At 52.3% G+C, this 25,823-nt stretch overlaps 1 protein-coding gene across 2 annotated transcripts; it reads right to left on the reverse strand.

Annotated features, from left to right (window-relative positions):
• Positions 1-5,591: 5,591 nt before the first annotated feature.
• ZBTB41 (zinc finger and BTB domain containing 41) lies at positions 5,592-24,832 on the reverse strand. Of its 2 annotated transcripts, none has more exons than XM_045818154.1 (11): positions 24,713-24,832; positions 22,826-23,994; positions 19,773-19,980; positions 18,983-19,052; positions 18,060-18,207; positions 16,066-16,195; positions 12,432-12,527; positions 11,076-11,182; positions 9,394-9,499; positions 7,440-7,528; positions 5,592-6,260 (listed from the first exon to the last, which is right to left on the reverse strand). In XM_045818154.1, exons 2-11 carry the CDS (start codon positions 23,952-23,954, stop codon positions 5,602-5,604), a joined length of 2,742 nt encoding a protein of 913 aa, XP_045674110.1. In that variant the 5' UTR covers positions 23,955-23,994; positions 24,713-24,832; the 3' UTR covers positions 5,592-5,601. The 2 variants fall into 2 exon arrangements, with proteins under 2 accessions (XP_045674110.1, XP_045674102.1); XM_045818146.1 differs by having other exon boundaries at positions 22,826-24,083; positions 24,713-24,821.
• Between the last annotated feature and the right edge of the window lie 991 nt (positions 24,833-25,823).

The raw sequence follows: 25,823 nt of genomic DNA on the forward strand, positions 1-25,823 counted from the left end.
ATAAAACTGACAGGATGACTTTATACACAGTTGACGAAATAACGAGTTTTGATATTTTAGATTTTTCTTTGTAATGCTTTGACACGTGTCCCTAATGATTAGAAACAAAATGTATGATTTAAGACTGAAACTAAGTTTAAAAAGTTTAAAAGCATCTTCTCTTTAATGTACATTGTAGATCCCCTTCATCGGAACATTGACTGCCACACGGAGCAGCTCAATGTCCACCTCTGTAATCACCTCCTGGCAGCCCCGCCCACCAACTGTAACAGTTCTACCTACAGGCATAAGAAAGTTCTGTAATTATACAACAGTATGCAGACCAACATTAGTGCAAGCAGGAACACCAAGCAAAGAGGCTAAGTAACCATGAGAAGGGTGCATGCGCTTCATTCAAGAAATGTTCTAGAATTCCAACGGTAATGCAAGCACTGAAAATACTTCTTTACCTAAGAATTTGGAAAAAAAAAAAAAAAGTATGTCCATATCTGTATAACCTCTATTCTGTGACTATAATTCTTCATTTCTGTTTATGTAATGGCTGCAGAGGCTAAATTTAAATTCTTTGGGGATTTTCCAATAGTCATAGGCTTGAGACCAATCAATACACAAGCAGGTTGACACATGGAAGGTAAACAAACAAACAAAAAAGGTGTTTAATCTACCAAAACCTTCTCTCATCTTCCACACCACCTAATCCTATTTTTCCTTTTTCATGCTACTTCAAAAAGGAAGTGCAGAGAGCATGCCAATATTCCAGGAAAAAAGGATCTTTAAGTAGAAATAACTTTGGAGGAAATAAGGTGATCCCCAAAAAAACCCTACAGGCTGTACCAAGAGGAATGCGCAAAAGAAAGTGGAGAACCTAAGCAAGAGTGGGCTTAAACACTGTTAAAACAATGTGAAAATTATTCTCACGTTACCCATCATTCACTCCAATAGCAAGTACCATTTACCATCATCCTCTTTAAAGTTTTAGAAACGTGACTTGTTTCTTTTACTTTCCCCTCATTTTCGATGTGGCACTGAGTCTTCGAGAATCCTCACGTGACTTTAAAAGTCCTGGCTGTTCCTGAGTTGACCAACTCAGGTCGCACGTTGGTTGGGACGCTGCGGCTCTTCAGGGGAAACTCACGCAAACCATCAGCTCCTGTTCGGTTTTCGGCAAACTGGCGTCAGGAGCAGTTCGGGGCAGAGCTGCGGTTACTTTTAAACGGCCGGTGGGGGGAGGAGACAGAGAGGCAGGCACACAACTCATTTCGTTTTATTTGTTAGGTTCCTCCAAGAAGCGTGTAGAGACAGGCCAGGAAGTGGCTTCACAGTGACTATAAGGGCCAAAACAGACATCAAACACAAAAAACAAATATTCACACAAGTACTTAGTGCCTATTTTCCTACATAAGCATAAAGCAACCTAAAAAAAAAGTGCTTTCTGACCAGCAGGGGACATAGCGTGGATGTTAGACCCATAACAAGGACAAAGTCAAGCTCATCGGTTAACTGGCGAGGTCTGGCCAGCAGAGTCCCCTGGAAGGAAGCAACTCCCGCACAGTGAAAAGGCAGAGAGCTTTCAGGCTGGAAAAGACGCCCGGTGCACGAGCAACGCTCCGAGCCCGACTTCTCACGGAGGGGATGACAGAATGATCGAAGGAAACGCAAACTTACAAATGTACCAGTTCAGCTGTCTCTTTAATGTGTCTGCAATTACAGAATGAAAAACAATGCATGACATTTAATTACGTATTAGCCCTTAACTAACAGTTTATAGTCACTCCACTATGACACTTGGACACTTTGAAAGTCGACAGAAGATTAGTAGTGTACCTAGTTCATGGCCTGACGTCACTTAAAAGGAAGTCACTGAACACAGCACCAGTTTGAAGCCCTAGCTTTGCTGCTCCTCCTCTCCTAGCAATGACCTGAACTACTTAAAAGCACGCGAAGATCGCCACCTTCAGAGATGGCTAGCTCTTGCTGGCATGAAGAACAAACCCGAACTTCAAATGGTATTTTAGGCTGCAAAATATAGGCAGGGTTTCTTACAAAAATAACTTCAACTTGTTGTAAAAAAAAATTCTAAGGCAAATGATTTTAATAGTGTAGTGTAAAAAATAAGCTTATTATTTTGCATTTAATAGTGTCCACTGAAAAGATAACATTCAATTAATTAAACTGAGGAAAACTGAGTATTCTTACTTGTAATTTGTCAGTGCGACTATTCCCAGAGTGTTTTCAACACAAACATTTAATTCTAAGTATTCAGACTAACAATTTTTTTTAAATTCGTAAGCCTAGGACTTCAACTGTGCTTCTTTGGACAAATATTTATTCAAACAACAAAGAATTTAAATTCTTTTTAACTATTTTAATACCTACTATAATCTTTGGTGCATTTAAGTAAAAACCGATTAGGTTAACAAATTTCTACACTTAATAAATTATTCACCTTTCATATTAAGTGCTAACTGCTATCAGCTAAAAATTAATTTAAGACAATAAATTATGCTCATAAAATATTCTGAATGAGGCTAAACTTAGTTGCAAGATTCAAAATCTAAGTACAGATACAGAATTAATGAATTTGAGAGTTAATGGAACGTTTGTCCAAAAAACTCCCGAACGCTACAGAGAAGGTTAACTGAAAAGAGTAGGCCTCATTTCCTATTTTTGTGCCAACTTCAAAAACTTATATACATTCAGTTTGCCCAAATCCATGAGGTTTTTACAACTTTAAAGTTTCTTAAAATCTAATTTGGAAATGAGAGGCAGCAGAGGTTTGTCTGCTCGCCCCCTAAGCCTCGCTCGCTCTTCGTGAGAACCGCACTCTCGCCCCCCAGCCTGCTGACCCCCCAGCCTGCTGGCCCCCCAGCCTGCTGACCCCCCAGCCTGCTGACCCCCCAGCCTGCTGGCCTCCCAGCCTGCTGGCCCCCCAGCCTGCTGGCCCCCCAGCCTGCTGACCCCCCAGCCTGCTGGCCTCCCAGCCTGCTGACCCCCCAGCCTGCTGACCCCCCAGCCTGCTGGCCTCCCAGCCTGCTGGCCTCCCAGCCTGCTGACGAGCACTCGAGAAAAGGCAGGGCGGGGCGCCTGGGGCACCCTCAAGAACTCCACGTCTCCCTCCTAGAAACTAGCAGCCGCCACGTACTACGCTGTGAGCCTCCTCGCTGCGTCCTTCAGCTCAGACTCTTTATCTCTAGGGTGGGGGCAGGGCGCGTTTGCGCTGCTCCAGATCCCGACGAGGTTTAGGTGAGGTAACTTTTCCAGTTGAAGTCACCCGTCACCCCCAGCAACTACATACACTGGCATTTCCCTTTCAAGAAGAGATGCATTCTAGAAACATTGTCTGCTGTAAACCAATCCCCACGATCAAATCGTACACTTAAAGCATTAGGAGATTATTATGAAAAGAACCCTAAAGTAAATACCTTCAAAAACCAAAGTGTTCCTTTCAACATGAAAATGCGACACCTCTTTTCCTGCTCCCAGTCCTGAAGAGCGCCACGGACACGCACGCGTGCTCCGTCCGCCTTTCTGCGGGTCCGAGGTCTCCCCCGGGCGCTTGTGTCAGGCAGGCGGCACTGTCGGCTATTTCTTTCCGCAACAGCAGGTTTCTCAGCTAAAAGCCTTGTTGTTCTTTATGATAAAAGTCGTCAAGAGAGGCCGTTTGAAAGTCAATTTAAAAGACTAGCAGACTAACAGTACCTCATAATCAAGTTCAATCATGTAAGTACCCCAAATAGAACATTTCCACAAGAGAAGGAACATTTCAAAAATATGAATACACTCATTACAGCTACTGGTCCTAGGATGATTATACCCAAATCTTAATGAGCGAGGCAGACCCAGGCTCGCCCCACTATTTACAAGAGCTCCTTGGGTTGGGCGCCTCCACCCTCACACCTGTCCTCTGCCCCCCCCCCCCTGCCCCCAGGGCACGATGCCGCTGTGAAGTGCCTGCGTCTCCTCCGGGCTTCGGCGAACCCGCCTCCCTGGCCAGGGGTTGAATTTTATTCACTAAAACTCCATTATTTTATTTGTGATTTTTTTCACAAGGCCTAGGTGAGACTTTACAGTTTACACACACACACACACACACACACACACAAAAGTGCTTAACAGGAGTGTAAACAAAACGGAAAAAGAAAACTCTCAAAATTGCTATTTTCCAGTAACTGACATACAAACGACATGCTAAGAAAAATCGACCCTGCCCATTCCAGTCCTCCAAGCAGCTCTCCTAGGAAACACTGTCCTGGCTGAAGTTCAAATTGACTTGAAGATATGGAAAGTGCACATCTTTAAAGGTATTTTATAATGACCTAGCATTTGACTATTTCCTCACTTTATTTTAACCAGTTAGGTTTTGCTGTAACTGCCATTTCCTTTCGCCAAGTGCTCAACTTTTGTCTCATACAAAAAAACAAGGATAATGAGAAAGCAGGCCTATGTGAAAAACAAAGATAAATCTGGATTACATGTAAATCTGTGTCCACACAGTGGTTCCCTCTCGTTAAAGTGAACCCCGTGGAGTGAAGTCCGACACAAGCGTTCTGGCTGGCTTGGCACCTCTCCCAGCAACTGGTGTGCGGCCCCTCGGTTCTGCCTCCCCAAGTCTCGGGGGGCCCAGGGCCATGGAGCCAGGAAGCTCCATCAAATCTCGTTAATTAGATCTCGTTTGCTTCCCTTACTGACCTGAAGACGTAGCGTCAATGTGAGGCCCCCCTTACTGAGATGAAGACGCATCGTCAATGTGGAATCGGCGTCAAAACATAAAGGTGAACTTAGCTTGGACGGTCACCGTCATATTTTGTTTTGAACGCATTACCAACTTGTGTAATTTAATGCCTAGACTTATATCTGCATTTCCGATCCATAATTAGTATGAATGATTTCTTATTCACAGTAATTGTAATTAGTATGAATGATTTCTTATTCATAATAACTTGCATTTCTTACTCATAACCAATAATTTGGATAACTATTTCAATTCTACATCTCACTGAACAAGCTGCTCTTACATCAGGTAGCTTTCTGGCTTTGCCTTTCTCAAAAGACCAAAGGATAATGATAACCTGAAATTATGGCCAGATAACGAAACAACACAGAAATACCCAAGACTTTCTTATAAAGTCAAATTCAAAATATCAATTATTTAAAATCTGGAGGCAGTAATAATGACTCTCAGGTTAGGATCAGCGTCAGTTATCAGTAAACTTGCATGGATTTTCCTGCCACCTACATGGTCCTTAAACTTTTCTGGAAGATAGGGAAGGGAGAAGAGAGGAGTAAGACTACAGAAAAGTAAAATTTCCACTGATGATTAAAAGAACATAATGTCAACAGCTAATAATTTTTAAAAACTTGAGATACTATTTAAAATTGGCACTAAATAATCTTTTAAAATCACAAAAATGTTCACTTCAAATATACCTCAACACGCGTCCCCATATTCCTACGCTCAGTAAACGGAGACGCATTTTTCTGGAGCTGAGCCGTTCTCAGTACTCGGGAGCGAGAGAATGAACGTGCGCCTGCGCGGGCGCCCGCCGCCCCCGAGCCCCCGCGCCCCCGCCGCCCCCTCCGGCCCCCACGAGCCGAGCGGCCTCACGGGCGGTGCTCCTCGCTGGGGAGGCTCTGGACGGCGGGCGCGCTGTCGAGCCCCAGCAGCGTCCCCAGGTAGGACTGCTCCCTGGGGTCCAGCATCTGCTCGGGGCGCACGGGGTGAACCAGGGTGGCGGGCTGCGGCGTCAGCGTGTACTTTTCCAGGAAAGCTAGGTCGGCTGCCCGCGGGAAGTCTGCGGGCTGTGGCTGTGGCGACGGCGACATGAGGTCGTGCGCGGGCGCCGGCAGGGTGGCGGCGTGCCGCCCCAGGTCCCCCGGGGGCTCGGGCATCTGCACGGGCACCAGCGTCACCGGCACGCACACCTCCGCGGGCACATGCGGCAGCATCGCCTTGGCCTCCGCCGGGTACCCTTTGGGCCCGTCCGGGTAGGGCTTCGCCTCCGCTCGGAAGAGCTTGTTGTCCACCGGGCACTCGGCCGGCGGGGACCCGAGCTTGTCCTCGGCGCCCAGGGGCTCGTCCGCAGCCTTGATGCCGTGCACGTGGTCCGTGTGGTACTTCAGCTTGTCCTTCCGCTTGAAGGTGGCGGTGCAGTGCTGGCAGGTGAAGGGCCGGGCGTCCGAGTGAATGACCAAGTGCTTCGTCAAGGTTTTCTTAATTCTAAAAGACTGATTGCAAATTTGACACTTGTACGGTTTTTCACCTGCGTGAACGACAAGGGCATTAAGTGCAAAATACACGCGCTTGGTGAGACAGTGATTTTAAACAGCAAACTTTCCATGTGAATTCTGCTAAGAACTAGCAACAGCAGGCACGGTGTGTGCCAGCGCGAAACTGCAGGCTGGTGAGCGGAGCGGCCGCTGCACCTCGGGTCCTGGCCGTGCCGCTGGGCAGCCAGGCCTCGGGGGAGGTCTCGGCTGTGAGCCCCGCTTCCGCCCCACCCGGGACGGTGCCCTGGGGGCTGACCTCACCGGGACGCACTGGGTAGACCTCCGCTGTGGCCACCCGGCTTGCCCTTATTCTCACTAGAACCTCCAAGTTCCCCCAAATCAGGACTTCCGCGTTTGGAGAGAGGCGGAACTTGGTTTTCACAGCAGCACTGCACCAGTGATAAATTCTTCACTGTGATTCTTGGCCACTGAAATGGCCCAGATCTACTTATTTCTCGTTCTGGTATTGATGAAAGCGATTATTTTTCTCCCCCAGAACAGCAGTTTGACAAAATGCAAACTAAATACAAAACAAAGGTATAAATGCATAAATGAATTTTTCAAAAAAAGAAAGAAAAGCATTAGAAACTGTGTAAAACTTCATTTACACGAGATATCCACCATGGACACACAGAGGGAAGAATCCCACACAGTCTACATTTCAAATTTCAGCAGCGTAACCACGGGGGGGAAACAGGATTTAGAAAATGGCAATTTCTGGAAAGCAGCAGAAGCAAATCGTCCTACTCTAACTACCTCCGAGTGACAAGTGGCCCAGAGGAAAACTGTGCAGGGGTAACTTGGCAACCCAGACGATGAGGCCATATTTGCATTTCTCTTTTAAAGGAGAAGAAAACACATGTCTTCAGAGAGGCACACACAGAGGACCCATAAACAAGCAAAGAGGAAAATGAGAGCTAAGAGCTGAGCAAGTTCCCAACGGAAAAAGTTTTCTCGAACTGTGCGGAACGGTGCGCACAGGACCGGAGCTCATGTGACAGAGAAGGGAAGACCAGGACATTGCTCCTTCACGCCACCGACTTTCCCCCGGGGAGTGAGTATCTTAATGGGGAAAAACCAAAACTATTTCACTAGCAACAAAGTTTAAAGGCTCATATTTTACTCCTGAATAATTACACCAAAATATACATAAACTGCCCATTCAGTTTTACCTGAATGTGTCCGAAAATGCATTTCCAGACTGGACTTGCCTTTAAAAATCTTCTTACAAACATCACATTGATGAAAGGTTGCTTTGTATCTAAGAAAACAAAAAGGTTTGACTTTTTCAGCATGAGTTTAACAAGTGACCCTCCGCAATCAAAGGACACCGACGTCCCCGAGGGCAGCACCGCTGAGCCGGAGTTGGGAGCTCAGGCAGCCCCGTTTTGCATGGAATACAAACCATCTCCCTTGAAAGAGTTAAGGGCAAACCACAGGTGCGCACTAGAGAATTTGGCAGACGTTTTCCCAAAAACTAAATGAAGTGAGCCCATCACTTCAAGGGGAAAAACGGACGGTTCGTGTTAGTGACGGGACCTGAGCTCTCCGGCCGCCGTGAGAATTTTGGAAGCCGTGCACCTGCCCCTGTCCCGAGCCCCTCTACCGCAGACGCGGAGGTGGGGTTCGCAGGTGTGGTCAGCGATCTGTCCTGCGAAACACGCTGACGTCTGGAAAACCCGCGGACCTCAGGGAACCCCCAGTTTCCCGATGAACGTGCACGGCGCCGCGGTGTTCTGGGCAGGCAGAGCACCGTCCAAAGTGCCAGCTGACCAAGAGGTTAAACGTAACGGGGTAGGGAGACTTCGTGCCTCTTGTTTCAGATTCCGCCGTGCTGCTTCTTCCCGTGGCAAAGGCGGCACTTGTCTAGCTGTAGGGCAGCGGCCAGGAGAGGCACCCACAAGTACCCGAGAGAAGGGCTCCCCCGATACTCCTCTTCCTACCAGCCACGTGTCTGAGTGAGGCTGCACTGTCTCCGTTCACGTCAGCCAAAACGACACGTGACCAAATGTGGCAATGCAGCCACTGAAGAGATTGACAAAAATGTAGAACAATACCACTCTTTTTTAATGGCTGTTCTGTTTTGTAAAGTACTTACTTTTCACATAACTACTATTTATGTTAGCATGTGATGAGTATCTTATTTTAAAAAATAAATAAGAACTTCCATTTTTTCTCATTCTAATTTCTGTGGTTCATGTAACCTATTTGAACTGTAACGTAAAACCGATGGTGTGGTGACCCAAAGGGGCTGAGGAGCAGGGTCCGGGGCTCTCTGGAGGAGGTGACGCCTGAGCCTGTCCCCGCCCTTTGGCAGTGAGCTCCAGCCCCGTCCCCTCCTCGACAAGCCTTGTGGGCGCTGTCCTGTCCCCGCCCTCCGAGGCACGGCTGCCACCTAAGGGGCACGCGACTACAGTGACGACACTGAGTGCATCACTGAACGGAATCGGTGCAGGGAGCACGAAGCCACACGCGAACGTGCAAATCATCAATCATCGCGTGGGAGTCAGCGCTGCCCGCGGGCCCCCCATCAGCCCGCAGTCTCTGCGCGAGAATGCGGGGAGCGCTGCTGTGCGGACCGCGCTCCGCGGCTGGTGAACGGAGTCCCCACCCATTACTGAGCTCTCGCTCCAAACACACCTAGTCAAGAGCATGAGCTCATTCCATGTTTCACCCCCGGCAACTCAGTCACACTCAGACACCTAGCTTGCATCGAACAGTTGCTGTTCAGGACAGTGCGTGCCTCCTTCAAATAAAACACCATTTCAAAAGCTTATGTGACTATAAACACTTCCGATAACTGCTGTCTCATTAAGTATCATACACAGGCAGTGTGTTTATATACTCCAGGATCCACGGCAACTGAACAAATGAACTCCCCAAAGAATGCCGAGAGTTTACGTTCGTCCTTCCGGTCACCTCCTCGCCTCTGAACGACTGAAAACAGGCAGGAACTGCGTTCTCAGTTCCTTGGGGTCTGCAGAGAAGCTACGGTAGCGAGAGAGGAGAGAGCTGAGTGACCGGCCTGTCCCTACACAGGCGAAGTGAACCGTGAGATGGGGTAACACCCCCCAGCCCAGACGCAGCCCACGCGGCCCCGAGGACAGCCTGCGCCTCTCCACTTACTTCTGCCACACCTTCTCTCCCAGGTGCACGCTCTTGTAGTGCACGGTGAGGTGGTCCCTGCGGCCAAAGCACTTCCCGCACTCTTCACACTGGTGCGCCTTTTCACCTTGGAGACCCAAATGTCCGGGTTATAACGGGCATCGCAGTTTCCTTCCCCCCGACACCGGTGACCAACAGGAGGAGAACACGGGGAGGCGGACCCCGGGAGCGGCAGGCCACCCTCGGTTCCGGGCTCTGGGCCTCCCCTCCGCACTCAGACACCGCCCCCAGGGGCCCGCGCTCAAGTTCAGGGGCACGGTCCTCTGCGGCAGACTGCGCCCCTTGCCTTCCAGTGTCACAGAGCAGGAAGGATGGCACTGCTCCAGGACTCGGGGCTCGGGGGGGGGGGCGGGGGGGGAGATACACGTCTGGACATCAAACACCTTCAAGGACCACACACGGAATCCAGCTGAGGCTGTCTTACTGTTTATGAAACGGACCTGAACACTTTCCGATCTTTGTACTTTATGTTTAAAAGACTGTTCGTCTGTGGGGACTGCTTACATGCACAGTGAGCCAAAATACAGACATGCAGCGAAATTCTAGATGAGGCCAATTTCTTACACTCAGTAGCAAAGACCTGCCCTTCAAAAGTCCTTTCTCAACTTAATCCCAGCGTGCAATCTAACCCTGTGGCCTCTAGAATGGGAAATTTAGAATTCTCCACCTAGAAATGGAAATGTGCAATAAGTATCTTATTTTTAAAAAATAAATAAGAACTTCCATTTTTTCTCATTCTAATTTCTGTGGTTCATGTAACCTATTTGAACTGTAACGTAAAACCGATGGTGTGGTGACCCAAAGGGGCTGAGGAGCAGGGTCCGGGGCTCTAAGTATCTTAGAGCATCTTAGAGTATCTTATTGCTCTAAGGGGCTGAGGAGCAGGGTCCGGGGCTCTAAGTATCTTAGAGCATCTTAGAGTATCTTATTGCTCTTATTGCACTTATTGACTTTTCCCTCCAGTGGGAAAAGTCACCGAGACCTTTACCATCCCGACCCAGCCAGCCTCGCGGGAGCCATTTCCGACCGAGACGACCGCAGGCTGCCCAGGCAGCACTTGCGTTTGCAGTGACAGTCGTGGTCGCGGCTCCACCAGGCTCCCCGCGCCGGCTCTTTTTAACCCTGTCCTCTTTAACCCTGCCTGGGCATCCGCCGGAGAGGAAGGTGGAGAGCAACCCCCAGGACATAAAAACTGTGCGTGCAGGAAAGAGATTGGAATTGACCCCGGTGATCCAGGCCCTCTTTTCCAAAGACTGGTTTCAAAACTTCACTGTGACATAAACTTTAATGCCCAATGACAATCATGTGTCTTGAGACGTGTAAGCTTTGCTAACTTCCTTCAGCCTCAGTCAGAACGGCTGGCACCTCCCCCTTCGGGGGCTGTCAGCAGCAACTGCTACAAATGTCCCTGTATAGGCAAAATGCCAATTTTGAGCGTTTTCATTAAAACAATTTTAAAATATGGTTTGTAGTCAGAAAAGGCCACCAGATGGGTAAAATGACAGTGAAGAAAAACAAGCCATAAAATCACGCCCCTTTCAGACACTCCTAAAGCATGTGGTCAGAACAGCAGCCCCCGGGCTGGCCAGCCCACCCCAGTGCCCAGAACTCGGGCCGCGCGCACACAGCACAGTGGGCCCTACCTGAGTGGATCTTCTTGTGCTTCGTGAGGTGGTCGTGACGGATGAAGGTCTTCCCACACTCGTCACACTCGTACCGCTTGTCATCGTGATGGACCCGGAGGTGCAGCCTGCCGGAAGAGGAGGGGAAGACTGAGGGCGGGGGTGGGAGGGGAGGGAGCCTGGCCCCACTCCCACTCGAGAGCGGGAGGGGCAGGGGTCTCTCCTGTCAGCCTGGCCCGCACTGCTGGGCTCCAGGCCTCCTGCTCCGCTCCCCTCTTTCAAGAAGCACTGCTACCCCTGCCCCGGCTCACTGGACTCTGGGCCACACTCCTTCCCACCTGTTCCACCCTCCTCCCCGTCACTGAACCTGCCAAACGGCCAGTCCCTCTGCCTGGCGGGCGGGAATCCAGAAGGAACCAGAACACAGAAGGAACGGAAGGGGCCCTGCTGGGTGACCGACGGCTCACGTCTGAGCCGGCAGCTGGGAGTTCCGTGCCCCTAGAACTCGCCCACTGTCTGACAATCACACTGTACTGCCGTCCTCCGCATTCAGCCAGACGGAATGCGGCTCATTCCACAGCCACCCGAGGACACACAGTAAAAGGTGCCGATCATCCTCGCAGCCCTCCATCATGTCTGTCTGTCCCAGGGGAACGAACGGCTTCCCCGTTCGATCCGCCCCGCACGCAGCTCTGCTGTAACTAAAACCGCTCAGCTGACCGAACCACACGTAAGGGGAAGTCCTCTGCTTCAGCTCAAACAGAAGTAGCTCACAAAGGAGCGGATGCACAGCAAAGGGTTAAGACTGAAATTCTTCAGCACCGTTAATAAAAGGTAAGCTGTACATATATCTCACACATAATCCCTTCCTATTTACTCAGAAAGACACTTTTAAGAAACTCTAAATGTGGTCAGGGATTCAGTTATAAAAATAATTACATAAGTTTAAACCAACAAAGACTTTCGAAAACTGAGAATCCTGAAGTTTTCCATTTTGCCATATTTTCATACCAAACTACTCTGTGACAATAGAGAACGAGGAAATACACTAAGTCCAGAACACTAGAATTATAATAAATCTGATTCAAAGAAAAGTAATGACATAAACTGTTAAATGACAATAATTTAGACAGTAAGGCACACAGCCACTTTGGTGGCGAGGAAATATTTAACAATATTTTATACTCCACAATGAAGAGAGTATTAAAATGTGTAAGGGAGAAGTCTACAAAGTTTTTTTGCACAACTTTGCTTATTGTAAATGCTAGGAAATGTTTTAATTCAACAAACAACCAAACCACGAATAAAAAACGTAGAATGAAAAGGAAGGCAGAATTCTACCTTCCTTAATATAAAGAAAAAATCGCCCCGACCTACCTGTACGAGCTTCCATGACGAAAACTTTGCCCACAAATGCTACAGAGATGAGGCTTCTCTCCACTGTGGATCCTCAGATGCTCCTTCAGAGTGGTTCTGTGTTAAAAAAAAAAAATGCAATGAAACAAACGACTGTTCAGTGTAGAGTAAACACACATTTCCAGAAAGCTCGCTGGGAAGGTGTTCCGGCGACCAGATGCTCCCTCCTGAGCCCAGTCGCCGTGAGAAGGGAACGCACACGACCACAGTCACTCCGCCCCTCCGTCCCCCCGCCCTGGTCCCAGGTGGGCCGCGGTGTGGCCCCGGCCGGTCCACACGCATCCCCAGCCCGCCCAGCAGTTCCGTGTGACGCCCAGAGACTCCCCCCAGGTGGAGGGCGCACAGCGCCATCGGGGGAAGAAGGCACGAGGCCACAGGCCCGGCCCTGGCGGACTCCGGCTGCCGCTGGCTCCCCTCCCCAGGTGGGTCCAGGGTGTGCTGAGCATGCAGGCCGCGCTGAAGGGAAGGCAGCTGCCTGCCAGGGGGTGGCCGGGTCAGCGGGCGCACCAGCACCTCCCCGGGGAGTCTGCAGGGGCACCCCGCACTGTGGGAAACGCCCGGAAAGCACTCCCAGACCCCCACCTATTCAATATTACTAGACCCCCACCCATTCAGCATTAAAGTGAAAGCACGGAAAGGTTGTGATGGCTTTGGGTTGGTTCGCTTTTTGGTTTTGGCAGAAGGGAGTTTATGATGCATAAAATAACCTTAATAACTTATTAACCTGCAAATACGCATTTTCATATAAACACAGCGTGTTGATTTCCCTATTCTGCCATCATATCCCTGTTATTTTGAGGAAGTGGCATTTCCAATTTCTTATTTATGCAACTTAAATATACTGAAGAGTGTAAGTTACACATACTGTTTTAAAAACATCAGGCACAGGCCGCTACAGCTTGGGGTAGCTGCACACGCACCCCAACCCCAGCCTCCCCACCCCCCTCCGTCGGAAGTAACCCCGTGGCACGCACCCCCCCCTTTGTCCTGCTCCCTGCGTGGTGTGCGGCACTGACAACACAGCGTGCGTCTCTGGGACACTGAGTAGCGGGCAGACGCCCACCCGCACCGCCGTTTCTAGACGAGGGGCCCACAAGATAACATGCACAGGGCCCCCCATCCAAGTGGGCGATGGCTCCCCTGAGGTCCGCAAGAGCCCACCCCCGCAGGTCAGTGGGCCGAGGGCCAACAAGCCCTGGGAAGGGAGCGCGCCCCGGGAGGAGCACCCCCCCCCCGCCCCGAGCGGGGCGCCCAGGCACCGGCAGTGTGGCAGACACACGAGCAACGCAGGCGGGCTGCCCCGGCACGCGGCCGCTACACTGGCCGCCACCACCCCTGGGCCTCACACGCCGACGACAGAGGGTCTGTGAACAAGACCAGCGTGCCCGGCTGAGTGGAGCAGCAGGGCAGGAAAGGGGGGGGACCGCATTAGCTCGCAGGGGCTGCGCAGAAGCGGGGGACAGGTGAGGACCGGGGTCAGCGAGGGGACGAGGAGCTGCTGCTCAGCGGGCATAGGGCCGGTCACGCGGGTGAGTCCCGAGGCCGGCCTGCCGTGCGGCACCGTCCCTGCGGTCGGCCGCCGGCTCCGCGCCCCACACAGCCGGGAGGGCGGCGTCCTGGTCCTGCTGCACGTTCTCGTCAGCTGAAAACAACGTCACAGGGCGGCTCTGCGTCAGACCTTCTGCTCCCCAGTTAAGAGGCAACGGCAGGGACCTTCGCAGTGGCGGTCTGCAGCGTGGCACGGGTCACCGGTGGTGAGGACCGAAGGCCCACCGCACACCAAGGCGAGGCCTCCGACGTGGTGGGACCCTCACCGCCCACCCCGCCGGACCGCCCCGCCTCGCTCCTGCGTAAGGGTCCCCATTTCCAGGAGCCTCTGTCTTCAGTCTGGCTTCTCCTTCTGGGGGAGCACGGCCCTAGCTGCCTCCAGGGAACGAACGGTTCAGTGAGGCTGGTTTCCTGACGTCATGAAAGATGTCTTTATCACCCTCACACTTGATGGTTCGTTTGCCTAAAGACAGGATTCTAGTTTGGGAACTTTTTCCCTTCAGAGTTCTGAAAGTACAGCTGCAGGGAAAAGCCCAAGTAGTCTGATTCTTATCTCGGGGCTCGGTTGCTTTCTCCCGAGACAGAAACAGAGGCGCCTCTCGCCCGCAGTGCCCCGGGGGGCCGGCGGTGCGCCTCAGGCAGGGCTCTCTGCGGGTGCTGTCCGGGGCTCCTGATGAATTCTCTGCGGGTGCTGTCCGGGGCTCCTGATGAATTCTCTGCGGGTGCTGTCCGGGGCTCCTGGTGAATCACTGCCATCTGGCAGCTCACGGCCTTCAGTCCTGGGACATCGTCTTGAATGATTTCGACGATTTTTTTAATCCATTTTCTCTGTTCTTTGTTTCTTGACCTCCTGCCCAGTCAGCTGAAGTCCCACACTTTATGTCACGTTCCTGCACCTTTTTGTCTGCGTGTCGGGGGGCTGCCTCCACCTGGTCCTTCGGCCCTTCCGTCATGTCTGTCCTGCTTCCGTCACGCTCTGCGTCCCTGGGAGCCCTGAGCTATGAGGTCGGTGACTTCTGTGCAACATCCTGTTCTTGTTTAGTGGCTGCTGCATCTTCAGCTGGGAGCATCAATAACAACTGTTTACTTCTTGTCCTGCAAGTTCCCTTTCCTGCAGAATCTGCTTCCCTCGGTGTTGCTAGTTTCTCTGTTTGCGTTGAGGTCTGTCCTCCAGGTTCGACGTCCCCTTCTGCGCCTGGCGGCCCTCCGCTGCAGGCCCTCCGCTGCAGGCCCACGAAGTGTGCCGGGGCGAGAGCTGGGGAGGGAGGCCCACGGCATGGGTGGGTGTGGGTGGGCGTGGACGCCGCTGCCTCACGGCCGGCGGTCTGGGTGGCCTATTCAGGAGGGAACACGTTTGCCCGTTGGTTGCTCAGATTCCCGGGAAAGTGTTTTCTAATCTTCTGCCTGGAAGATAAAATCTATAGTCCACGAGGTCAGCAGGGACCGGGTCCGGGGCAACCGTCAGGACGCGTGCCCACACCCGCGGCTCTGGGAAAGGGCGGCACCCACACAGGGGCCCCTGCGGGGGACGGGAGAGAAGCGCGATCTGAACTCTCGAGCTGTTTCTGCTGCTGGGCTCCTCTCTCCGCCTCGCCTCCACCCTGGCTCTGGCTCCGGGGGACAAAAACGAGCCTCCCCTCGTCTACAGCGCCACCTCGGACTCGGTTTCCTTAGGTCTCTGAGTCGGTTATCACGGACCCACGGGCTTCCAGCCTGCTGTGTTCTCGCTCCCTTTCCCTTCGCCCTGTCCCTGCAGCTTACTGTCTTTAGGGTAAATAAATAAACGAGTAGCTTTAATGTATCTCTAGTGTGACTTCAGGCAGAGACAAAACGGTATCTACGTTACATTCACCTAAACCCACGAATCCTGACTTCATAGCGTCTTCTGTGACGTTTTATATAATTTCTTCTTTTACCTTCCCATTTCAAATTAAGGCACAGTTCATGTGCCTGCGCCGTGCACTGCTCTGACCCCGCGCGCCGCCTTTGTCACTGCCACCGGCAGTGCCAGCGCTGTCCCGGGTCTGGGAACGGGACGGCTCCTCACCTCTCCCGCACTGACTTCCCACAGATGAAGCAAGTCCACTTTCTCTTGCCGCCGTGGGTACATTCTATGTGGCGTTTCAAATTCCCGGTGTCATTGAACTGGCGCCCGCATATGTCGCACGGGAAAGGACCTGAAGAGGAAAGAACAGTGTGCACATGAGGGTGAGAGAGTCAGTTCCAAGTCCCCCTTCACTGGTACCTGGAAAGAGAGGCTGTGGGTCGCCCGGGGACCCGCTGCTTGGGACTGGCACCGAGGGTGGGGGGCGGGGGGGGTGTGCTTGCAGGACTGAGCCCTTGACCGGTGGGTGGGGTCTGTCCCTGCCTCCAACCAGTGAGCTAAGCTGCAGGACACCCAGGTGCCATCGGAGACGCGCTGCCTGTCGCGGGGAGGAAGCCCACACGTCTGGTGACCGGAAGCTGCAGAAATGAAGGGTTTTGTGGGAACAGACTGGAGGGGGGCGCACCAGGAAGGCACGGCGACTACGAGCGGGGGTCTTTCTCCTGTCGAGTGTGTGACGGGTGTGTGCCTGCTCTCGTGAGTGCACGTGCAATCGCACAACACAGCCGTTTATCCGGAGTTCTCTCTTCCCGTCGGTCCCTAGAAGGCAGATCGGCGATCACGTCCGAGTCCCTAGAGCCGAGTCCAGCGCAGGCATCTAACACAAAAAACGCTAATGAACTAACGAGTCCACAGATTGGAGCGCCAGTTCCTAGACGGAGATCAGACGGGAGAACGTCACGAATGTTACACGCTGAATGCCTGGAATACGGAAGCAATGAAAAACTTTGGGAAAGTGAAGAGAGTTCCGGGTTTGAAAGCGTATTGTTCAAGGAAGCTGTGCATTTGGAAGATGTCTCAGGATGTGGAAAAGTAAACCGAAAAGGGAGTTCGCGGATCAGTTAATGAAGAACTCGTTACAGCAGCACGATGGGAAGAAACGGCGTTTGAGCACGTTTGGAATCCGGAAGCCTGTCGGTGGGCGGAGCCGCTCGGAGGCCACGCCCTGCAGAGAACCCGCACCCGTCACACACCCCGGACAGACGGGGAGAGGACCTCCAGGGGCGCCGGTTGCGGGTGTCTGCACGTGCGCTCACTGAGCCCCTCCCTCCCCCACCTCCCACGGGAGGAGTCTCTTCTCCGCTCCCCAACCCTGCAGCAGGCGGTCATCGGTGCCGCGTTCCCGCGCTGTGCGAGGTGACCTGCCAGGAAATGCCCCTCCTCCGCCTCCTCCACCCAGCAGCTCCCACCCAAACGTGCTAGTGCGTCCTCTGCAAAATGAGTGTGGCTTCTGGGCGGTTTTAGAGTTTCCCCAGTGACTGGGGAAAGTCAGATGGCCCTCGTGTCCGCGACTCTGTACTCTCTTCATTAAATTTAACTCATGTGGTTTGACCTGTTGCACAGCACTGCACTGTCTCTACACTTTCCCTCTCTGCTGTGTGGGTTCACTCCCCCTGCCGAGCCTCACGAGCACGGAGCACACGCTCGTGCCCACGCTGTCCTCAGGCACGTGGCCAGGGAAGGCCCCTGGTCAGCGTGGCAGTCACTCATCACCGGGGTCACCGGTCGGCAGTCACCGCGCCTGGCTGCACCGCCATCCAGACCACGAGTCCCCACGTGGCCACAGGCACTGGGGGCAGAATTCATCCAACGGGACACTGAATTCCAGGGAGACTAAGTTTTACTGTACCCCCTGAAAAACGAGCATTTCCCCGACAAAAAAAGCCATCTCCCAAGCACTCGCGAAGCCGTCCAACCATCAATGGGGAAGAAACGCAGTCTACGGTGCAGGACACACGGGCCACCGAAACGATAAATCAGCAAACAGACGTATGTCCTCGTCTCCAGGAACTGCAGCAGTTGCGGAAACCAACCCCCCGCCCCGAGACCCCCAACCTATGTGACACCTTCTCCCCGCGGGTCGGACGGGAGCGGGCTCCGCCGCAGCTGTGCAGCGGCCGAGGGCCGTGAGTGCGTTCAGACACTGCGGCGCTTACCCAGGTGGAACTTTTCCTGGTGCTTGAGCCGCGCGAACCGTGACTTGAAATGCTCTTCGCAGTAGGTGCACTTGAACGGCTTGTCTTGCGAGTGCAGAATCATGTGCTCCTCCAAGTGGGGTCTCCGCGTGAAGGACTTCTTGCAAATCTGAAAGAACGTGCACACAACGTGGGAGCCAGAATTAGACATTAAAGTGCGAAGCTCACGACGAGGAACCAACCCACAGGCTCAGAGCAGCTGAAAAGCTCCGTGGCTTTCGCAGAGGCTTCCTGGGCCCCGGCGGGCGCGCCAGCAGGAAGCGCGAGCCGCCGCCCGTCACGTGACTGAAGCGGAGGAGACCCCGGGCCCCGGCCACCCGTCCTCACCCGTCCTCACCGGGCTCCCCGCGGTCTGTCGGCCAAGGGAGCGAAGCCGCTTGGGAAGCCACACCAGGTCAGCCCACCCACAGCTGCACACGACCAGGTGACCTCAGCTGACACCGTGTGAGACGGAAGAATCACCCAGCACAGCCCAGCCCTGAGTTTGTATTCACCACCCATGAGATGGTGAGATACAATAACCGATTACTGAAGGCCACTGGGACTGGAGGCGGTTTGTTAGGTAGCAGCAGGTCATCGGAAATGGAGGAGAAACTGCAACAACAGACTGGCCTGTACCGCCCTGACGTCACAGTGCGCGCACAACCTCGAATACACGGCGGGGCGATTGCATTAAACTAAAGCTGGGGTCCCGGCTCATCTGGGCGTCATCTAAAAACTCGCCCACACGGGCCTTCACTTATCAAGATGCGAGGGCGTCACTGCATGAAGGAAAGGCCCGCAAGGGAGCCAAGCCACGTTCTGTGACTTGGAAATCTCATGGCTTTCCCAGGAGGCACCGCTACACTTGGTCTGGTTTTCTATTGCAAATTAAAGGCTATTACATCACATTTCCAACTTTCACTCTTAGTCTTCTTAATGGAAATAAATTCTTGTGCATTTTCAGGATGAAATCTGGAAAAGAAAAATAAAAAGATTATTTAAAAAGGTTACATTAGTCAAGTCAATGTTCTGTAGAATCTGAGGACAGTGACGACAAGACCCAGAGAGATTCCTTTATCACACAGAGAGACGCGCACGCGCACTGGAAAGGGGGGGCGCATCAGTGCCGTCTCAACAAACAAATGGATACGCCTCGGGTTATGCAGAGAGCGTCCGAGAAAAGTCTGGACGCGTTTTAAATACACGCACGGACCTAACTATTCACAGATCGTCTTCAAGGGAATTCACTTCAGTTTTTTTTTTAGGCCAGGTTTCAGTAAATTTAATTTCTTAGAGTTAAACATGCAAACCATACTGAATACCCTTTCACAAATTTTTATTTCATCCACCGAAGGCCCAGCTGAGCCCGGGGAATAAGTTTCCTAGCGTTCCAAGACCGCACTGCCTTGAGAGCGGACTCGCCGAAACCCAGGACAGAACACAGGACCGCCGTCAGTTTCTGCGGCACGGGCCGCGGGCCCGTTTCAACGCCAGGCACTCCCTCTCGCTGGCACTAGCGACACCCGCGAGCGCACTGGCCGACCCCTGCGCCCCCAGCGATCCGAGGCCTGCAAACCGGAAGCGGTGGAGGCGCCGCACACGAGCCCGGCCGGCCGGCCGTCCTCAGCTCGCTGTGCGCGTGGAGCCCCGAAGGCACGATCAAGTCCGTTACGGAAGCAAGATAATACTTGCCTCTTAACATGCTTGGCTAAGGTCTTCTTGCTTGCGTGAAGTTTATTACAATAAGGGCACTTGTGCTCCTTCTTATGAAAGTCTGTTTCATTACTGTGCTTCTTTCTGTGAACAGTTAGGTTAGACTTTGTCGAATAGCGCTGGCGACAAATATCACACTCAAAGGGCTTCTCACCTGTGTGAACACGTGTGTGGCTCTCATATTTCCCTATAAAAAGAGAGAGTGTGCAATTAAATTCAGCACATTCACCAGAGTGATCGAAATCTGACAGTGGAAAGGAAAAAAAAAACCCTCATGATTAATAGCCTAATTAATAATACACAGGCACACACCCACACCTAAAAAATCACTTCCCTAAACTTACAACTTTGATAAACCTCAGAGCCTTATTGTCTTGAGTTCACTGCTCAGAATACATCTTTCCTGGAAAACCCGGGTCCCCACACCCCCCTGCTGTGTTCGAGGGCTGAGCTTTAACCTGCACTTCAGTGGGGACAGGAGCTCTTGCGTGTCTCCAGGTAAAACCTGGAAGGAGCTTCCACAGACGTCCCAAGTAGCAAGCAAGTTTTGTAAAAGAAAAGGTAAGCGACATTATGACTTAGATCCGTGTTTGCAAACTGGAGGTCCTCAGGGTGCACAGACTCGGCTCCTCGGTGTGGCTAGCACTGGGGGCGGGGACGGAACGTGGGGGAACTCGTCAAAGCGCGTTCACACTGGCCGGCGAGGCAGAGACGCTCGCTGGACTGCACCAGACTGATGAACGTGCGCGCAGCTGGCGCTCCTGGGGCACCCTCTAACCCTCACGCGTTCTAAGCGGTTCACGAGGACGGCCCCTTCAGCCCTCAGAACAGCCCCCGGAGAAGGTGCCAGGCGCACCGTCCCGCCCCACTCAGAGAAAACAAAGGACAGACAGGCCCGAGACCTGGATGCGAAAACACAGGCGGCGGGACGTCCCCCCACTCCTGCTTTTCTAACCACCATGATATGATCCCAACCCCAACCTCTCTCCCAGAACAGAGGGCCAGTCCGCGGCCCCAGTGAGGCGAAGCAAGAGGCGGGGAGTGGTGAGTAAAAGAGAAGTAATGTAAAACACATTCAGAAGGGTGGACTGGAAATAAGCCCATACTGGGACCTAATGGTTCCCACAGTTACCTGGGCTGCCCTTGGTCTAAAAAGCTGCAAAAGGCCCTGGCCGGTAGCTCAGCTGGTTAGAGGTCTTCCCAGTACACCCAGGCCTCGGCCCAACCCCCGGCCAGGGCACAGGCCAGAAGCCACCAAGGAAAGCATAAACAAGCAGAGCGACAAACCAGTGTTCTCTCTCTCTCCCTTTCCCTCCTTCTCCCTCTCCCCCGTTCCTCACACTCAAAAAAAAAAAAAAAAATCAATGTATTGAAAGAAAAAGCTGCAAAAGGCTTTCCTCCTAGTTTATCAGGAACTTCATCTTGAACAGTATTTTCCCAATTATGTGCAAAGAAGTCTAGTTTCCTGGGACATTAAAAGAAGTACCCCAAAATGCCCTGTGATAACATTATTTCAGGAAATGCCAGGTTCAGGAACATCAACAGGTGTCTCTTTGCTGAGAACCTGACCGAGTGAACAGCGACCGTGAACTACCACGCACGGCTTCCCGGGTCCCACCTGCACACACACGCCTCTCCTAAGGCGTCTCTGAGACCCGTGTGCTGGGCCACAGCGCCACCTGTGAACTCATCCCCAGCTGCAGTGGGTCGAACGAAGGCAGAGGACGGGAAGCATGTGCTCAGAACACAAAACCTAAGAGAACCTACCGGAAAGATGGAATGCTGGTGTATCTCAGCCCAAAAAGTTGTTCTCTTCTCTACACCCTGCACAACGTGTGTTCAGAGCTCTGCAAGAGCATCTACCCAGCCCACGCTGAACAAGTTTAAGTGTTCTTCTGAATCAGTTATGCAAGAAAAGTCCTATTATTCATGTCCGTACAGAGCCACCCAGCAAAACAGTAATAAGTTATTAAACTGGGGTGCCAAAAGCAGTCTGGTTTGGCAAGAAAACTATTCGGAGGCATAATAAAAGCAAAATGAGGTCACTGCTGTTAGGCCACCGAGTATGCTGTCACATACTTTGAGAGGCAGTGACCGCCGACACCTTATAAAGCTAACTTCCACCTGCACCAGTAACATAAGCAACTCAACACGGCAAGACACCCGGGCACACAGCAGACGGAGTCAGTAAGTGCGCAAGGCCAGACCACGCCCACCTGTTCCTTTCATCACCACATGTGGTACAGTCTACAATTTCCTAACTTTGATTTATAGAGAAATAGGGTAATTGTTGCAATTTAAAAGTTCACACTGGAACAGTTCATAAAGACCTCCAAAAATCATTTTACTAGCAAATATTAGATCTCTTGAACTTAAATACCCGCTGACATGTTTTTAACTTATGCTGATAGACCATATTTCCTATGTAAACTTTTCTAATAAGGGAAAAGTTAATTTATTCATTAATAAAATATCAAAGGACCTACTAATTAGGCACTTTCTAAAAGGCTGTACCTACAAAATTAAATTACATCCAGTACAGTTTTGTTCTCAACTATATATTCGTGTATTCTGAAGCATCCTGGTTCTAAACAGTACTAGACACTGGAAATGTGACTGTAAGTTCAAGGGGAAATGGTATACAAATTATTAAATTTAATACAGCCTAATTCAATTCTCTACAATGACTCAAAAATAGCACTTATCTATGAAATTAAATTAGCATCTCATTCGAACCACTGTATTCAGCATAACGGATACTCTGGCGTTTCCCATACCAAATATAGGAACTGATGATCTGTCCCGTCGGGACACAAGGAAGACAAAATAAAGACAGATATCCACACTTCAATTAACTCCTGAAATCACAACGAATTTACACTAACGGGATAAATTGTGTATTAAAAATCAACGACCCGCCCTCGTCAAGAATTCATTGTAAAATTTACTTTCCAAGCTCAGTTTTTAATCATCACCTTTAAAACAGCCCTAAAAAGAAAGTGACCAGAGACAGGACAGCGCTCTTTTCTCACCTATGCGGTCAAAGGTTTTGTCGCACTTCGGGCACTGCAGGATCTTTTTGCTGCTGCGCTGCAGGACCACGGGCCTTAGGCCCTCGCGCACGCTCGCCCCCGCTGCCCCGACCTCCGGCTCCTCGTCCGCGTCGTTCGGCTCTTTCTCGCTTTGCTCCTCCGAGTCCGAGTCCTCCTCCGACATGTCCTCCTCTAGCTCATCCTCCTCGGCGTTATAGTCACTGCCGGCATCCTCAGAATCGTTTCTGTCCGACTTCTCCTGGTCGAAATTTTCCGGATTCAAAGTGTCGGACCCGTCGGCACTGTCTTGCTCCTCCTCGTCACTGCTGTCGTCGAACTTCACGGGGCACTTGCGGTTCCTCTTGGATCTCCTGGCGGAAAAACTTCTCTCCAGCATCTTTAACCCATGTTGTTTCCCTAACAAAAGGGACCTATGGGTTTTAGCCAAATGATTCTCTAAGGACTTCTTATAACAAAAGTGTCTGCTGCAGAATTTACACTGATGATCAGTGGATAGTCTTGCGGTCAGCTCGCTTAGGGTTTCTCCAGGCGATGACTTTTCGGCTAGCTCAGACTGGAACGGCGCAACGCTCTCGTTGTTGAGCAACTTCACGGCGTCGATAATGTCCAGGAATTTTGCTGCCTCTAAAACAAGAGGTATTTCATACTTGTACACAAAAAATTCCGATGTGTAAAGAAATTCGAGCAAGTGCTGAAAAACCGAGTGTGTCACGTGGTCCAGAGTGACCACATCCGTGCTTGGGTTTTTGCTCAAACATGCGTGGAAATAGCTGCTCCCAACGGCGACAACCACCTTATGTGCGCTGAATTCCTTCCCTTCGACTATGATAAGTAAGTCACAGAAAGACGGCTGCTTCTGCCTATCATCATTTAAATACTTGAGCAAATTCTTATTGTACTGCAGAGAGCTCAAAAGCTTCCTCTGATCTGGGGACGGGGGAAGGTCCTGGTAACGGTGCAGAGCTTCGGCGGCAGCCGGTCTCTCGGTGCAATGGGTGTAGGTTAGCGGGTCGCACGCCCCTGCCACATGTCCTCCCGAAGAATCTTTGTGATAGCCCAGGTGGATCTTCTCGTCAAGACTGGAAGCAACCTTTCTCCTTTTCTTCATTGCAGTACAGCAGCTTCAGAACAGGAAACTTCATAAGTGCCTTAAGGGGTGTATCAAGGAAAAAACAAACAAAACACTAGATTGTCTTGGTTAACAGCTTCTGGAGGGGCGTGCCCCAGGGTTTCATGGCTGCAAGAGAGTAGGAACCGCGTTAGACAGCTAGCTCCACGGCAAAGCCACCTCCCTAAATCCTGCACGCCACCCGCCAATCTTTTCTAAATCGTAAGGACATGATGAGAAAGTCACGGCTTCCACTCGTTCGTGGCTGCGATTTCAGGGCGGAGAGCGCGGAGGGCCGCGCTGGGGGCTAAAAAAAAACAGCTACCAACAAAAGAATCGTCCGGGAAGCCCGAGCGCACCTCTGGGGCAGGACGCACGCACAGAGTGCGGGGAAAGGAGGGCAGGACCGGGAGGGGCGCCCGCCGACCACCGCGGGTGCAGGTGGACAAGGGGCGCGGGGCTGGCGACAATAAGGCCTTCGCGGCTGCGACCTGCAAGTCTCTCCGCTAACATGCTTTCCCAGGGCGTGCAAGGCGCACGACTTCGTGGACGGAGAGCGCCCCTCGGGCCACACCACCCGGCGAAGACGACCCCAGGGAGGGCGCCGCGCAGGACGGTGGGGTCAACCGGAGAGACGACCCCCGCCAGCACCAGCGCCTCTGCAGGCCCAGCCCCGGCGGAGACGGCACTCGCCCGCGGCCCGCCCGCTCCCCTTGCCACCGCGGGGTCCCTGGGCAAACGCCCCACGGATCCATTACCGGGAACCCAGGGCTCCCCCGCTGGCTCGCGGCCGCTGAGCTCCACTCCGGGCGCGCTCTCTCCGGCGCCGGCCCACTTCCGGGTTCAGCCCCCCTCCCTCGGCGCGGGCCCCACCGCACACGTCAGCCGCGCGCGCCGCCGCCCCGCCGCCCGGAGCCGGGCGCGCGGCCCGGCGCCGGCCACTGCGCATGTGCGCGCGCCAGGGAGTGCGCAGGCTCCGGGAGCCCTCCAGCCCCGCGCGGGGCGCCTAGCGACGCGCGAGGTCCGTGCACCCGGGTTTTCGCCGTGGTCTGGTGGCCCGCGGGTACTGAGCCCGTGGAAACCGCACCGGGAGCCTGGCTGCCCGGGGAATGGAAGCGGGCGGCACCGGCGGGCGTTGAGGCGCTGCGTTCAGAGGCTGTGATCCTCCATGCAGCCGCCCGCGAAGCGGGTCCCCAAACACTGCACTGGAGGAACCCGGGTGGACGGAGTTCCCTTGTTTTTCTGAGTCAAACGGCTAACGCGGTTGCTCCTGAAATTCTTTAGCTTCTTACCGGGCACAGAAAACATGGGGAAAGGTACATGCAAGTATAATGTAAGTTGGTAGGCCAGGAAGAGAAGCCAAAAGGAAAGGAGAACCCACAAGGACAACTTTTGGAGCCAGTGCCTAAGATTTTGCATGTCTGACGGAGTCCCAGGTGATGCTGATATTGCTGGCCTGGGTACTTATTTTAACAGGCTCATAAAATTGATAAATATCTGCCCTTCCATGTGATAGTTAAAAAGGACACAAGAAAAATTTTGTTCATTTTGATTGCAGTGTTTTCCATACTGGATGCATACATAGGTCACCACTGATCAAATGAAACTGCATGCTCAGTATTGCATGACAATCCTAAATAAAGTCATTTTAAAAAAGAATGTCACACAGACACAAGAACAATGACAACTAAGTAGAAATAAAGTAGACCTGGCTGGTTTAGCTCAGTGGATTGAGTGCAGGCTGCGAACTCAAGGGTCTGGGTTGGATTCCCAGTCAGGGCACATGCCTGGGTTGTGGGAAGTAGGGGGCGCTGGAGGGGCAGCCACACATTGATGTCTCTCACCTCCTCCTCTTCCCCTCTCTCTGGA

Source organism: Phyllostomus hastatus, unplaced genomic scaffold (assembly GCF_019186645.2).
Source record: "Phyllostomus hastatus isolate PE091 unplaced genomic scaffold, TTU_PhHast_1.1 phas_contig_148, whole genome shotgun sequence".
In the NCBI taxonomy this organism is placed as follows: domain Eukaryota; kingdom Metazoa; phylum Chordata; class Mammalia; order Chiroptera; family Phyllostomidae; genus Phyllostomus; species Phyllostomus hastatus.

Coding starts and splice junctions, on each gene's coding strand:
- ZBTB41 (XM_045818154.1), bottom strand. CDS start 23,954: ATGAAGAAAAGGAGAAAGGTTGCTTCCAGTCTTGACGAGAAGATCCAC. Junction 19,053..19,772: donor TTAGCCAAGCATGTTAAGAG/GCAAGTATTATC, acceptor TTTCTTTTCCAG/ATTTCATCCTGAAAATGCAC. Junction 7,529..9,393: donor GGAGAGAAGGTGTGGCAGAA/GTAAGTGGAGAG, acceptor TTGTTTTCTTAG/ATACAAAGCAACCTTTCATC.